The sequence below is a fragment of the Hyperolius riggenbachi genome, chromosome 5 (genome assembly GCF_040937935.1).
Source record: "Hyperolius riggenbachi isolate aHypRig1 chromosome 5, aHypRig1.pri, whole genome shotgun sequence".
Classification (NCBI taxonomy): Eukaryota; Metazoa; Chordata; class Amphibia; order Anura; family Hyperoliidae; genus Hyperolius; species Hyperolius riggenbachi.
Window position 1 is genome coordinate 247,018,549 of NC_090650.1, and position 15,704 is coordinate 247,034,252.

The window sequence follows — 15,704 nt, forward strand, 5'->3', positions numbered from 1 at the left end:
AACAAGACAGACCTGCTTTAAAGGGATACTGTAGGGGGGTCGGGGGAAAATGAGCTGAACTTACCCGGGGCTTCTAATGGTCCCCCGCAGACATCCTGTGTTGGCGCAGCCACTCACCGATGCTCCGGCCCCGTCTCCAGTTCACTTCTGGAATTTCTGACTTTAAAGTCAGAAAACCACTGCGCCTGCGTTGCCGTGTCCTCGCTTCCCCTGATGTCACTAGGTACTGCGCAGGCACAGACCATACTGGGCCATGACATCAGCGGGAGCGAGGACACGGCAACGCAGGCGGAGTGGTTTTCTGACTTTAAAGTCAGAAATTCCAGAAGTGAACCGGAGGCGAGGCCGGAGCATCGGGGAGTGGCTGCGCCAACACAGGATGTCTGCGGGGGAACATTAGAAGCCCCGGGTAAGTTCAGTTCATTTTCCCCCGACCCCCCTACAGTATCCCTTTAACCTCCCCGGCGTTCTATTGAGATCGCCAGGGAGGCTGCGGGAGGGGTTTTTTTTTATAAAAAAAAATCTATTTCATGCAGCCAACTGAAAGTTGGCTGCATGAAAGCCCACTAGAGGGCACTCCGGAGGCGTTCTTCTGATCGCCTCCGGCAAGCATAATTAACAAGGAAGGCTGCAATGAGCAGCCTTCCTTGTTTGGCTTTCCTCGTCGCCATGGCGCCGAGCGGAGTGACGTCATGGACGTCAGCCGACGTCCTGACGTCAGCCGCCTCCGATCCAGCCCTTAGCGCTGGCCGGAACTGATTGGTCCGGCTGCGCAGGGCTCGGGCGGCTGGGGGGACCCTCTTTCGCCGCTGCTCGCGGCGGATCGCCGCAGAGTGGCGGCGATCAGGCAGCACACGCGGCTGGCAGAGTGCCGGCTGCGTGTGCTGCTTTTTATTTGAGGAAAATCGGCCCAGCAGGGCCTGAGCGGCAGCCTCCGGCGGTAATGGACGAGCTGAGCTCGTCCATACCGCTCAGGAGGTTAAGGACGGCTTAAAGAGGAACCATAGTGACATATAATAGTATGTAGTAAATGATTCAGGATACCCACTGTTACATTAATTATCCTGGTTTCAGCATCGGAAACACTTCCTATATCTAAAGTGGGGTGTGAAAGTTTGGGCAACCTTGTTAATTGTCATGATTTTCCTGTATAAATCGTTGGTGGTTATGATAAAAAAAATGTCAGTTAAATATATCATATAAAAGACACACACAGTGATATTTGAGAAGTGAAATGAAGTTTATTGGATGCACAGAAAGTGTGCAATAATTGTTTAAACAAAATTAGGCAGGTGCATAAATTTGGGCACCACAACAAAGAAATGAAATCAATATTTAGTAGATCCTTTTTTTGCAGAAATTACAGCCTCTAAACGCTTCCTGTAGGTTCCAATGAGAGTCTGGATTCTGGTAGAAGGTATTTTGGACCAGTCCTCTTTACAAAACATCTCTAGTTCTATCAGGTTTGATGGCTGCATGGACAGCTCTCTTTAACTCACACCACACCACATCACTCTCGCATTTTCAATTATATTCAGGTCTGGGGACTCAGATTGCCATTCCAGAACATTGTACTTGTTCCTCTGCATGAATGCATTAGTGGATTTTGAGCAGTGTTTAGGGTCGTTGTCTTGTTGAAAGATACAGCCCCGGGCGAAGCTTCAGCTTTGTCACCGATTCCTGGACATTGTTCTCCAGAATCTGTTGATACTGAGTGGAGACCATGTGTCCCTCAACTTTGACAAGATTCCCATTCCCTGCACTGGTCACACAGCCCCACAGCATGATGGAACCACCACCATATTTTACTGTATGTAACAGGTGTTTTTCTTGGAATGGTGTGTTTTTCCACCATGTATAATGCCCCTTGTTATGCCCAAATAACTCAATGTTAGTTTCATCAGTCCACCGAACCTTATTCCAAAATGAAGCTGGCTGATCCAAATGTTCTTTAGCTTATGTCAAGCGGCTCCGTTTGTGCTGTGGGCGGAGAAAAGGCTTCCTCTACATCACTCTCGCATACAGCATCTCCTTGTGTAAAGTGCGCCGAATGGTTAAACGATGCACAGTGACTCAATTTGCAGCAAGATGATGTTGTAGGTCTTTAGTGCTGGTCTGTGGGTTGACTCTGACTGTTCTCACCATTTGTCGCTTCTGTTTATCCAAGATTTTTCTTGGTCTGCCACCTCCAAGTCTTAACTTGAACTGAGCCTGTGGTCTTCCATTTCCTCAAAATGTGGAAACAGACAGCTAAAATCTCTAAGACAGCTTTCTGTATCCTTCCCCTAAACCATGGAGGTGAGCAATCTTTGTATTCAGGTAATTTGAGTGTTGTTTTGAGACCCCCATGTTGCTACTCTTCAGAGAAAATTAAAACAGGAGGGAAACTTACAATTGACCCCTTAAATACTCTTTCATAATTGGATTCACCTGTGTATGTAGGTCAGGGGTCACTGAGCTTACCAAGCCAATGTTCCAATAATTAGTTCTAAAGGTTTTGGAATCAATAAAATTACAACAGTGCCCAAATTTCTGCACCTGACTAATTTTATTTAAACAATTATTGCGCACTTTCTGGAAATCCAATGAACTTCATTTCACCTCTCAAATATCTCCTATATGATATACAGTGGGTTGCAAAAGTATTTGGCCCCCTTGAAGTTTTCACCATTTTGTCATATTACTGCCACAAACATGAATCAATTTTATTGGAATTCCACGTGAAAAGACCAATACAAAGTGGTGTACACCTGAGAAGTGGAACGAAAATCATACATGACTCCAAACACTTAAAAAAAAATAACTGCAAACTGGGGTGTGCGTAATTATTCAGCCCCGAGTCAATACTTTGTAGAACCACCTTTTGCTGCAATTACAGCTGCCAGTCTTTTAGGGTATGTCTCTACCAGCTTTGCACATCTAGAGACTGAAATCCTTGCCCATTCTTCTTTGCAAAACAGCTCCAGCTCAGTCAGATTAGATGGACAGCGTTTGTGAAAAGCAGTTTTCAGATCTTGCCACAGTTTCTTGATTGGATTTAGATCTGGACTTTGACTGGGCCATTCTAACACATGGATATGTTTTGTTTTAAACCATTCTATTGTTGCCCTGGCTTTATGTTTAGGGTTGTTGTCCTGCGGGAAGGTGAACCTCCACCCCAGTCTCAAGTCTTTTGCAGACTCCAAGAGGTTTTCTTCTAAGATTGCCCTGTATTTGGCTCCATCCATCTTCCCATCAACTCTGACCAGCTTCCCTGTCCCTGCTGAAGAGAAGCACCCCCCGAGCATGATGCTGCCACCACCATATTTGACAGTAGGGAAGGTGTGTACAGAGTGATGTGCAATGTTAGTTTTCCGCCACACATAGCGTTTCGCATTTTGGCCAAAAAGGTTCCATTTTGGTCTCATCTGACCAGAGCACCTTCTTCCACATGTTTGCTGTCCCCCCACACATGGCTTGTGGTAAACTGCAAACGGGACTTCTTATGCTTTTCTGTTAACAATGGCTTTCTTCTTGCCACTCTTCCATAAAGGCCAACTTTGTGCAGTGCACAACTTAATAGTTGACCTATGGACAGATTCCCCCACCTGAGCTGTAGATCTCTGCAGCTCGTCTAGAGTCACCATGGGCCTCTTGACTGCATTTCTGATCAGCGCTCTCCTTGTTTGGCCTGTGAGTTTAGGTGGACGGCCTTGTCTTGGTAGGTTTACAGTTGTGCCATACTCCCTCCATTTCTGAATGATCGCTTGAACAGTGCTCCGTGGGATGTTCAAGGCTTTGGAAATCTTTTTGTAGCCTAAGCCTGCTTTAAATTTCTCAACTTTATCACTGACCTGTGTGATGTGTTCTTTGGACTTCATGGTGTTGCGTAAAAGGTGGATCAGCGCAACACCAGGCCGCCTCCGAATGGCCTCCATTAGAGATGCGCTGAGCCCCCCCAGGAACTACAAACAGAAGCTCTGCATATACACCAAAAGCATGGTGTTGTTGCTCCCTATATTCTCTTAGACAACCTCTGAGGCCGTCACAGAACAGCTGTATTTGTACTGACATTAGATTACACACAGGTGCACTCTATTTAGTCATTAGCACTCATCAGGCAATGTCTATGGCCAACTGACTGCACTCAGACCAAAGGGGGGTTGAATAATTACGCACATCATAATTTGCAGTTATTTATTTGTAAAAAAAATGTTTGGAATCATGTATGATTTTCGTTCCACTTCTCATGTGTACACCACTTTGTATTGTTCTTTCACGTGGAATTCCAATAGAATTGATTCATGTTTGTGGCAGTAATATGACAAAATGTGGAAAACTTCAAGGGGGCCGAATACTTTTGCAACTGAAATTTTTTATCGTAACAACCAACGAATTATACAGGAAAATAATGACAATTAACAAGTTTGCCCAAACTTTCACACCCCACTGTATATATACTAGTATACTGGTAACCAGCCCTTCTAGTGATGTTTACAATATTCTGTTTAGATATGCAGAATTCTCCTCCCAGAGCATTCTGGGAGACCAGATGTTGTTTCTTCTGATTCTGAAACACACAGCAAACAAATAGTCTGCAGTTATGCAAATGCCAGCAGAAAGGATATTACCACCTGTCATAAATTGAATAATGTAAGTCGGGGAGATTAAAGATTTTAAAAGATCACTTAAGCCAACCTAAAAAAATTAGTTTTACTCACCTGGGGCTTCTACCAGCCCCCTGCAGCTGTCCGGTGCCCAGGCAGATGCTCCTGGCCCCGCCGGCAGCCAATTCCGGTTTCGGCAACTGGAGCCGACAGGCCTGGAAACACGAGTGATTCTTTGCGTTCCTGGCCGCAATAATAATACTGCTATTGCGGCCAGGAACGCGAAGAATCACTTGCGTTCCCAGGCTTGTGGGCTCCTGTTGCCGAAACTGGAAGTGACTGCTGGCGGGGCCAGGAGCATCGGAGCAAGTCTGCGTGGACACCGGACAGCTGCAGGGGAGGGGGCTGGTAGAAGACCCAGGTGAGTAAAACTCAATTTTCTTAGGTTGGTTTAAGTGTCCCTTTAAAATGGGTAAACGCTGACTAAATAATTGTATACAGTAATATTGTTAAAATAAGTTATTTTATTCATTAAGCTATATTCAGTAAATTCACTATTTAAAAAGAAACTCCGACCAAGAATTGAACTTTATCCCAATCAGTAGCTGATAGTTACCCCCTTTTACATGAGAAATCTATTCATTTTCACAAACAGACCATCAGGGGGTGCTGTATATTTTTCCTCCTTAATATCCGCCCATGTACACAATCCAAAACGATTGTTCAGCACCTTCAACTCCGTTCTCCATCCCCCTCCTCCTCTTCCTTCATCTTGCTTATCAGCTGAAGAATTTGCAACATACTTCACTGATAAAATTGACAAAATCAGAAGTGAATTCTCCACGCAGTCCTCAAATCCCACCTCCACACCTCTCATTGACTGCTCTCTAACTGCCTTCTCTACACTCTCTGAACATTCTCTCTCCTCTATAATATCCAAAGCTAATCTAACCACTTGTTCTTTGGATCCTATTCCCTCCCATTTCATTCCGCAGCTATACTCATCTCTCATGCCTGCACTAACATCGCTATTTAACCTGTCCCTCTCCACTGGCATCTTTCCGTCACCACTCAAAAAGGCTGTTGTGACACCACTACTTAAAAAACCATCTCTAGATCCTACCACACTCGCCAAATAGATGCCCAGTCTCACTTCTTCCATTTGCATCCAAACTAATTGAACGCCACATACATGCAGAATTAAGCCATTATTTGATATTGTGGTGAAACCCCTCCCACAACAAGCTCTGAGTACCGAGGTACTTCTGGCAGTTTCCTGTCTGTGAACCTTGCTGCATTGTGGGAGATATCTGTTTACAGCTGTTTCCAACTGCCAAAAAAAGTATGCAGCAGCTACATCATCTGCCAACAGTAAAAATGTCACCATGTGATAAATGTCAGAATGTGAAGCAGGGATTTAAAAGATTTTACAATGGGCAAACACTGACTAAATCATTTATACATAATTATTGTAAAAATGAAGCACTTTTTTATTATATTATTTTCACTGGAGTTCCTCTTTAAGTTGCATACAGACCTGGAATTAATGCATTGTAAAACAATCTTATCACTTTGTGTGACAGTTTATTCATTGATAAGTGCACAGATAAACAGCTAGATTCTCAGCAGAGCAAGCCACTTGGTTCTATGGAACGGGAGATTGAGTCTGAGGTGTCTAACTGCAGCTAACCCTAGGCACTACAACAGCAGCCAGTTAAATAGGGTCTACATCAGCAGCTCAAAATATGATTGCAAAATATGATTGTAGGGAGATGCTCAAATACTTACCTATCCAGAAACGCTCCTAATGTCCCTGTGTCACGTTCTCATTTACCTTTCAGGTATTGTCTTCCCCAGCAGTTATGAAAGCTGTGTAGGTCATGCAGACACGTCCTAGAAGACTAATGATACATCGTATCAGCTTACCGGGAAGGGTAAGGAAAGTGGCTTTGATTAACATGGCTGGTACACTGTTAACCTCCCATAGTTCCTCTACGCAGAAGCTGAGGGACAGATGGTGCTGAAGACTCACCAGACTCTCACCAAATCTCAACTGTGTTGCACGGGACAACTGCAAAGCAAAGAGTGCCAGAGACCATTGTGTGCCCTCCTGGGGCAGCAACTGCTTTTATGTTATGTGGTAATATGCGGTTTTGTTCACTCCGGCCTCAGTGTGCTTGATTTAATTTGCACAACTATTTGTTCCCATCCATCAAACTGCATATATCTTGCATCTAATTTGGCCGCAGCAAATATACTGGGAGAGACCTGGGGTGTGGCTGGCGTTCAGGCCTGATTTGCCATACAGCATGGAGTGGCTCGTCCCCCCGGCCTGCTCACCACTGTGTTGAACAATAGCGGATGGTTTGATGGCATGCAGGAAGTGAAAGGCTGGTGGAAGCGATCAATGTGCACAGTGGGAGGGGTGACCTATGATGTCAGACGCCGCGCTCTGACACAAAACTGAACAGTTCAGCGGCGCTGTCACTGGTCTTTCTGCACCCTCCGATGTGCCTCTGACAATGCAAAGTTGGTTGTGTAACAGCTAACTGGAATAGGGTATCCGGGAGGCGCCCTTAGGGTCTCATATATTATTCTTATATCTCTATAGTGACAAAAAGAGGCAGCTTACATCTGTCTAGGAGTTTATATACAAAACAGATTCTTTATTGGTATATAAGTGTAGCAGCTGTTTGTTAGGGGGGAGTGTTTCCCATCGAGGGCCTCCTCTGGCTTTTACAGCTATGAAAGTTTTATGGTGAAGATACACCCGGGGCAGCCCTGTGTTTCTCTGACTCCATATTGGATGTATTGCTCTAGCGGAGGCACAGTGTCTGTGTAGCCCGAATGAAATGATTGCTTACGGTCTGGTTTTTGATGCCAAGTGCTGGTCACGTTTCTACACAAGCAATATGCAGTTTTGTGTTTGCTTAAAAAAACTAATTCTAGTATTAGAATAAACAGTTATACATGACAAGCAAAAAAAAAAAAAAAATGTATACCTCTTTGGTCTCTTCCTATAGCTTCTTTCAGAAGATGGTGACCTTTTAATATCCCGATGTCTGTGTCTTTCCCTTTAACGTGGAGAAAATTAACATGTTAATGCTCCCAAAAAAATAAAGCAAGTTTTCATTCATAACAATTTGAAGCCCACACCTGACTGCTTCACATGCATTTTTCCGCTATGCAAATTTGCATCCATGGGCTGATTCACACCACATACATTACCTCAATCTTAAAGGGAACCAGAGATGAACGTTTCACACAAAATAAACATATCAGTCGATAGCTTGTAAAGAATAAATGCTCTACCTGATAATTTTGCCGCTCTGGTGTGCCTTTTTTAGTGTTTTTTATCCATTATTGCTCCAGGAAAAATCAAATATAGCCGCCGGCTCATATCCCTTCTCCTTCCGGGTTATGAGTTGTTCTGGATGTGATGTCTAGGCTATATGAGACTATTCTGCTATCTAGGCTAAATGCAGCCTTTCATCTGTGTGCTTTCATTTTGGTATGATGTACAGCTGCCTGTAGGAAGTGTCTCTCATAGGAATGAAACTGCAGTCATCATCAGTATCTAGTGCACACAGGGATCATATTGCAGCCACAGAGCTTCTCTCTCAGCAGCAGCAGCAGCCCCTCTCATGTCATCACAGCTCTCATTATGCAAAGCAGGAAATCTAAGCCAGGAGGTGGCAGGCTTGGGCTTGAAAAGACGCCACAGAAGAGTGACTCAGCTATAATGATTCCAGGTCAAACCTAAGGTGCGTACACACATGCGACTATAGTCGTTTGTAACGATCGTTCCCCGATCTTTACCAACGACGATCGTTACAAAAAACGAACCAACGACTATTAAGGCAAACGACGAACGAGGCAAATCGCTACAAAACAAAGTTCTGTCTTGGCGGATTTTTACCACCGACGATCGTTAGCAAAAGTGGTATATCGTTGGAAACGATCGTTCGTACCAGGCTGGACATGCGCATTTCTCTTTTTCTCCAAGGAACTTTACAATTTTATGCGCAGGCGCATTAAGTGCTTTTACGTGGTGTAACGTTCGTTCTAACGATATGATCGTTACACACTTTTTACAACTAACTTTACTTCGGTCGTTCTTTCGTCAATTAAAAGATCGTTCGTCGTTGACAACGAACGATCGTTGTCGCATGTGTGTACGTAGCACTAGACTGAGCCAGTCGGGGATTCTTATCACAGCTGCTAATAGACTAATTAAGCAGATAACAATGAAACTAAAAGCAGGGTAAGTGTTTACTGTCATGTTCCCACTGATAAATGTAATAAAATACATGAGGGTGCTTAGTCTCTGGTTCTCTTTAAGCAGTTGTAACAGTGCGCAGTTCAGTCATCTGTGGAAAAGGGTGTACAAACCTTTGAACAGGAACCATCTCATATTTGTCCTATTTTCTTTAATGAATGTGTTATTTTGAGATGTCTCAATTTAATCTGACTCCCATCTGAACTCAGAACTTTATCTCTGCTCTAAAAGACAAGCAACAGCATAATAACCTTTCAAGAAAAAGATTTATTTCTTACAGCTGATACAAATCCTGCAATAAATCTACAGTGTGCCTACTTCCTGTTTTCATGGACACATACATAGGGTTAACATTCTGGGTTTACAAATCAGCAGCTCTGCCGACAAAGCTGAGAGATCAAATTACAGTTGTGATTAGTCACAGAAGAGGGGGGATTAGACATGCTAAACTTTCTAAATACATACAGGGTGCATTTCACCATGTTTTCCTTCTGTCCTGTGCAAGAGTTCAGGTCCAATTTAAAGTAGATGTAAAGAAATGGTGGGGTGGGGGCTTTTCTCTTATCCCCATTTGTTAGTTAATAACCACTTTTTCTGAATAGCATTCACCTGTAACATATTACTGGTCTTAGTTTGGACCTTTAACCAGCTGAGCGGTCTGGACGAGCTCAGCTCGTCCAACACCGCCAGCGGCTGCCGCTCAGGCCCTGCTGGGCCGATTTTAATGAAATAAAAAGCAGCACACGCAGCCGGCACTTTGCCAGCCGCATGTGCTGCCTGATCGCCGCCGCTCTGCGGCGATTCGCCGCGAGCAGCGGCGAAAGAGGGTCCCCCCAGCCGCCTGAGCCCAGCGTAGCCGGAACAAAAAGTTCCGGCCAGCGCTAAGGGCTGGATCGGAGGCGGCTGACGTCACGACGTCGGCTGACGTCGATGACGTCACTCCGCTCGTCGCTATGGCGACGATATAAGCAAAACAAGGAAGGCCGCTCATTGCGGCCTTCCTTGTTTATTCTGGGCGCCGGAGGCGATCGGAAGATCGCCTCCGGAGCGCCCTCTAGTGGGCTTTCATGCAGCCAACTTTCAGTTGGCTGCATGAAATAGTTTTTTTTTTATTTAAAAAAAACCCTCCCGCAGCCACCCTGGCGATTTAATCAGAACGCCAGGGTGGTTAAGGCCCTCGGTGTTATATGTGTGGTATTATGCTGTATCTGATCGCCGACTAGGATGGTTCTGTTTCTGTATTTTCTATGTGAGTTTTTCTTACAAGTTTGTACTGTATGATGAAAACTAACAAACAGTTTTCAATAAACATTCAAATATTTAAAAATAAATTAAAAAGATTATTCACATTTTATTATTCACATCTTATTTGGTGCATATTTTCCAGAATCTGCCGGGGTATGTAAACTTATGAGCAAAACTATAGATACAATTTAGTCTTTAATTAACTTTATACATTGTTTCTATAGGCCTGGAAGGCAGCGTGAGGTCAGACGAGTATCTGGAAGGGTGCAGGCATGGCTGGTGCCCCAGGCGACCTCCCTCTTCAAACAGGGGGGGGTAGCATTCCTGAGTCTATGGGAGTAACAATCATCCATCAGCCTGGCCGTCTCAGTCTTTGTCATATATCTACATTAGAAGCTATTGAGAGGTGAGCTCTGAACTTTTCCCACTCTCCCTTAAGCTGGCCACTAACGGTCCAATTTCTAGCGAAAAATCGTTCGAGCGATCAGAAATTCTGATCGGATTGGTTGTAAATAATCTCCATTGGTGGACACAATCGATTATGAACGAGTGAAAAAAATGTTGCCCGAATGAATTTTTGTCGAACGAAAATTTGGATTTTCTTAGTGGTTGTGATAGATAGGAAGCAAAGATTGGTTAGTTGATGGTGTAGTGAACGATTTTTCTTCCGATCAGAATTTCTGATCGCTTGAACGATTTTTCGCTAGAAATTGGACAGTTAGTGGCCACCTTAACACAGATCATGTCTCAGTCCCCTTAGATAGCAGCAGATGCTTTTGGTCTGGAGGTTACAGGATCTCCTCCTTTTCATTCTCCTCTCTGTCATTCACACATTCCTCAGCCTTATCTCAATGTGCTGTTTACTTACTTTTATTTATGACACTCTCTGCACTTTAACCATTACCCTGCTGGAATATCTGTGGGCAGTTTTAACAACTTCTCTCTTGTATAGTGTACCTCAATAGTTAAAATGCATTATATTTATAGCTCAGTGTCTATCTACTGATATTTAATAGGTTGTCAGGCTTTTATTATGTTATAATCTTGCTGCAAATGTTTCATTGCTTTCATTCATATGAGAGTGGTGGCTGCCATATGTATTTCCTTTTAAACAATACCAGTTGCATGGAAATAGTGATGATCTTTCCGGTCACTAGGGTCTAAATCCCACACCTGAAACAAGCATGCAGCTAATCTTGTCAGATGTGTCATAGACATTTGATCTGCATGCTTGTTTAGGGTCTATGGCTTAGGCAGGAATCACACTTGTCTTTCAGTTTTCAGCTCGCCTTTTTCTGAGTACATTTTCTGCACACCAAGGGCTTGATTCACAAAGCGGTGCTAACTGTTAGCACGCCTGTGAAAACCACCTTAGCACGTCTAAACAAGCTTTTCGCGCATAAAACTTTACGCGCGCAAAACTTTATGCGCATAAAATTTTACGCGCGTACTGCACAGAGCACAGGGCGCTCCGCGCGAAGTGCCCATTAAAGCCTATGGGACTTAGCGCGCGTAAAACTTTGCATGCGTAAAACTTTGCGCGCGCAAAGTTAGCGCGCGATCTGATTGAGAAATCCGGTGCTAACCTACTTAAAGAGAACCCGAGGTGGCCTTGTATTACGTAAGTGGGGCACAGAGGCTGGTTGGGCACACTAACACCAGCCTCTGTTGCCCCATCGTGTGTGTCAAAGACCCCCCTGCTCGCCGCTATACCCCCGCAGAGCTGGCGACACGCAGCGTGTCGCCAGCACAATGTTTACTCTAGCGCTGTCTGTCAGCGCCGCTCCGCCGCCTCCTCCGCATCGCCGCTACCCGCCCTCGTCCCTTCCCTCCCACTGATTGGAGGGAAGGGACGAGGGCGGGTAGCGGCGATGCGGAGGAGGCGTGGGAGCGGCACTGACAGACAGCGATAGAGTAAACATTGTGCTGGCGACGCGCTGCGTGTCGCCAGCACTGCGGGGAGTTTAGCGGCGAGCAGGGGGGTCTTTGACACACACGATGGGGCAACAGAGGCTGGTGTTAGTGTGCCCAACCAGCCTCTGTGCCCCACTTACGTAATACAAGGCCACCTCGGGTTCTCTTTAACACCCTGGTTAGCGCGTCTAAAGACTTTAGACGTGCTAAGTAGGTTAGCACCGCTTTGTGAATCAAGCCCCAAGTGTGTTTCTATGCAGAAAAACACTTGTGTTTTTTTCACAACCGCTAATGTAATAGTTACAGAAAACTGACACAAAATGTGCAGAATTATCATGCAGAATGTCAGTTTTTATTCTGTGCAAGAAAAACACATTAAAGATGGCCATACACTTATAGATTTGCAGCAGATTCCACCATCAGATAGATTTCTGGCAGATGCCTGTCTAGTCCAATCTGACAGGAATATATCTGATGTGTGCCACACATTAGGAACAGATTTCCAATACATTTCAGAATTTAATATATTGGAAATCGATCTAAATGCATTATTGGACCATTAGATCCAATGCAACTCTATGGACCATCTTTCTGCTGCCAGCAACAGATTGACCAAGATTTTCCATCCTGTCAGATAGATCAAATCGATTGAAATCGATCAAAATTGGCCGCATATCGTCCGAATGGGGAATTTGATCGATTTCTTATCTATCAATTCTATAGAATCGATCGATCGATCACTGAAATCAACCAGTGCATGGGCCCCTTAAGTGTGAACTAGCCCTTTGATTAACATGAGTTCTTCTGTGCAGAAAACGCGGTTGAAAACTGTCAAGTATGCTCCCAGCCTTAAAGTATTAGAGGCAGAGGATCAGAAGGATAGCCTAATTTATTTCATAGTGACTTACATTCTGGTATTTGTGTGTGAGTGTGTTCTGAATGCATGAAGGCGTTACCCTACCCTGTCTAAAAAGGTTAGGCAGAATGCGTGCGTGCGTGCGTGCGTGTGTGTGTAATTTTAGTATTAGATACGCCACTGCTTGAGGTAAAAAAGCCCAACAAAAACCTTGAGAGCAGCAGCTTGTAACAGCTTAGAACTCTCCCAAATGTAAAGTTCCAGCTAAAAGTAAACCTCGTTGGTAAACTAAATGTATAAATATTATATCATGCAAAAGTGAACTTGCATGTAGTGAACATATTTGTCACAATGGGCTCTATTCACAAAGCATTACCACATTCGGTAATGCTCAAAACAGCTGATTTTACCGATCACCTTCCCAAGTTACAATTCACTATACCTGTTACCGCACAGAAAATCGCAGTTCCCGACTAGTTCGGTAAATTACCGACTTGTGCGGTAATTACCTCTGGAAATGGCAAGAAATGTCAATTCACAAAGTTTTCCACACTTCATTTCCCGGCCAAAAGCATTTGGTAATTTTCTCCAGCCCACAGCAGCCGATAACCTGCTCTCCTCCTGCTGTCTCTGTGCGGTAACTTGACAGACGACCTTTGGGGAGAGACAGGCAGCTAATAGGGAGAGCCACACAGCCTGCTACTCACTGTGATTGGATGCGATAGGGATGCCGGTGGGTCTTTCAGTGTATCAATGAAGAAAAAACTGACAATTCTGCGGGCATCACTTTAGATGTGCATATGGCTGCAGCACATCTAATGGGATGACCGTATGCACAGTCTGGAAAACCTCTGAGTCACACACAGCTCCCTGCCTGTCTGCTGCCCTGCTAAAAGGCTGGTAAGTGACACTTACCGACCAGGGCTAAGTGAATTGAGGCATGTTTGTTCAGTAAATTACCGAACTTCTGCCTCATGGAGCAAAGCTTTCGTGAATTTGGAAAAAAAGTGTAAAATACCGCAGGAGATATTCTACCGTCCAAAATGACTTTACCGAACTGCTGATTGTGAATACAGCCCAAATGTACCATACTGTACCTGTTGCGCTCATAACTTCCATGACGTGGGGGCGTCCTGCTATGAAAAGGTGCTCTACTGTACTCATACTCCGATCTACGCCGACTGCTGTCTTGTCGCCTCCCACGATCAGGGCTTCTTCCACGGTCTCTTCGATCACCATGTTTATCAGAGCGGTGTCTATCGCTGTGACTGTATTCTCTGTGCCGGTGGGTGTCATAGTGTTTGCTTCTGTCTGATGTCCTGTGATCGCTTTGTGTTTTATCAGTCTGATATGGACCATGGTTTGTGTGTCTGTAATGGCTACTGCCTTGAAAAGAAGCTGAACTTTGCTGATAGTTATTAAAGCTGGGCACCGGTTGAGGAGGAGGTGGTGGCATAGGGAAAGCTTGAGGAGGATATCCGGATGGATATACTGGTTGATAACCAACATGAGGCAATGGAGGAGGCATAATAGGTGGAGGAGGCATGAGAGGAGGTGCAATGTACGGATAAGTGCCTTGTGGAGTGGGTGGTCCAGCCGGTGGATTTCCTGGGCCAAGTGCTGATGGTGGAGCTGGTGGAAAACAAGGTGGCATGGGGTAGCTCTGTCTGATAGGATAAGTTGGTCTGGGAAGACACTGACTTACTGTGTTTTGGGTAGGTGGGGCAACAGGAGGAGGATAACACATATAATCTGGCCTTGGGGGCATGTAAGTTGCACTTGGAAGACTGGAAAATGCAGGAGGTGGAGTGCTTTGTGGGTCGTAGCAATACTGCCCGGAAGACTGTTGCACGGGAGCAGGCCTAACATTCTGTGGTCGAAATGTTTGTTGTACTGGAGTTCCAGGGCCTGTGCGAGCCTGTGGTCCACCTCTTCCTGCATTTACAGACATTTCCTAAAGGAAAAACAATGATACAGTTAGCGTGTGTACATAATCAGAGGTATAACAAAAATACTCTACAGTTGATTACTCAAGCCATAAAGTTAGATCTGGGTAGCTTCTGCAGTCGGTTTAGAACAGCATACTGATGTCTGGAATGTAGGGTACATATAATTACATGTTAAACAAGAGACACCCATGCTAACCTAGAAATAAAAAAACACATATATAAGTACAAAAATACTACTTCTACTTACATAACAGATGTATTGTGCTATCCACGTAATGATTCCTGTGAATTTTAAAAAGGAAAAGCAGAAAATCCTATTCTAGGCAGTGGCCATCTTGCCAAGCTAATGCTGACATCATATCAGTGTTCTCCCCAGGGCCAATCAGGGGGGCGGGCCGCCCGGCTGTTTTTAAACCCCGCCCGCCTGTTGTCATTGGCCCACCTAGCTAGGAAAAAAAACAGCCAAAGCAGAAGCGTCCGACCGCGCTACACTACATCATGCCGACAGCTGCAGTCTGCACGCACACCTTCTTCCCTCCTAGTCAGTCCTCTGGCTGCCCTCATCTCTACCTCCGTCTGTAGCCTGCATAACTATGCAGATAGGCAGCAGTGGGTGTGGCCGCGGGCAGGCTGGAGGGGCTCGCTTATCACGGATTCTGTCTGGCATTCTTTCTCTAGGCTCCGGTGAAACTTTTAGAGCTGCCAGGCTTCCTTACGTTGAAAACAGGCCTGTGTAACAGCTCAGCCAATCGCTGCGCTCTTAGCATGGCTTGGGGAGTGGCTTATGCAGTGCTGTGCTGTGACACACGTGGAGGCAGCTGGCGGCAAATGAGAGATCATGGAGGGAGCCGGGGCACCGCGCACGGAACAGCCAG

General features: G+C 45.0%; 1 protein-coding gene across 1 annotated transcript in view; it reads right to left on the bottom strand.

The window, feature by feature from the left end:
• The window catches only part of DROSHA (drosha ribonuclease III), a 417,719-nt gene that overhangs the window by 366,019 nt on the left and 35,996 nt on the right, over positions 1 to 15,704 (bottom strand). The window contains exons 2-3 of the mRNA XM_068236738.1: positions 13,978 to 14,834; positions 7,589 to 7,660 (exon numbers count right to left, since the gene is read on the bottom strand). Of these exons, the coding sequence (XP_068092839.1) occupies positions 7,589 to 7,660; positions 13,978 to 14,834 (929 nt within the window). The remainder of the gene's footprint in view (positions 1 to 7,588; positions 7,661 to 13,977; positions 14,835 to 15,704) is intronic.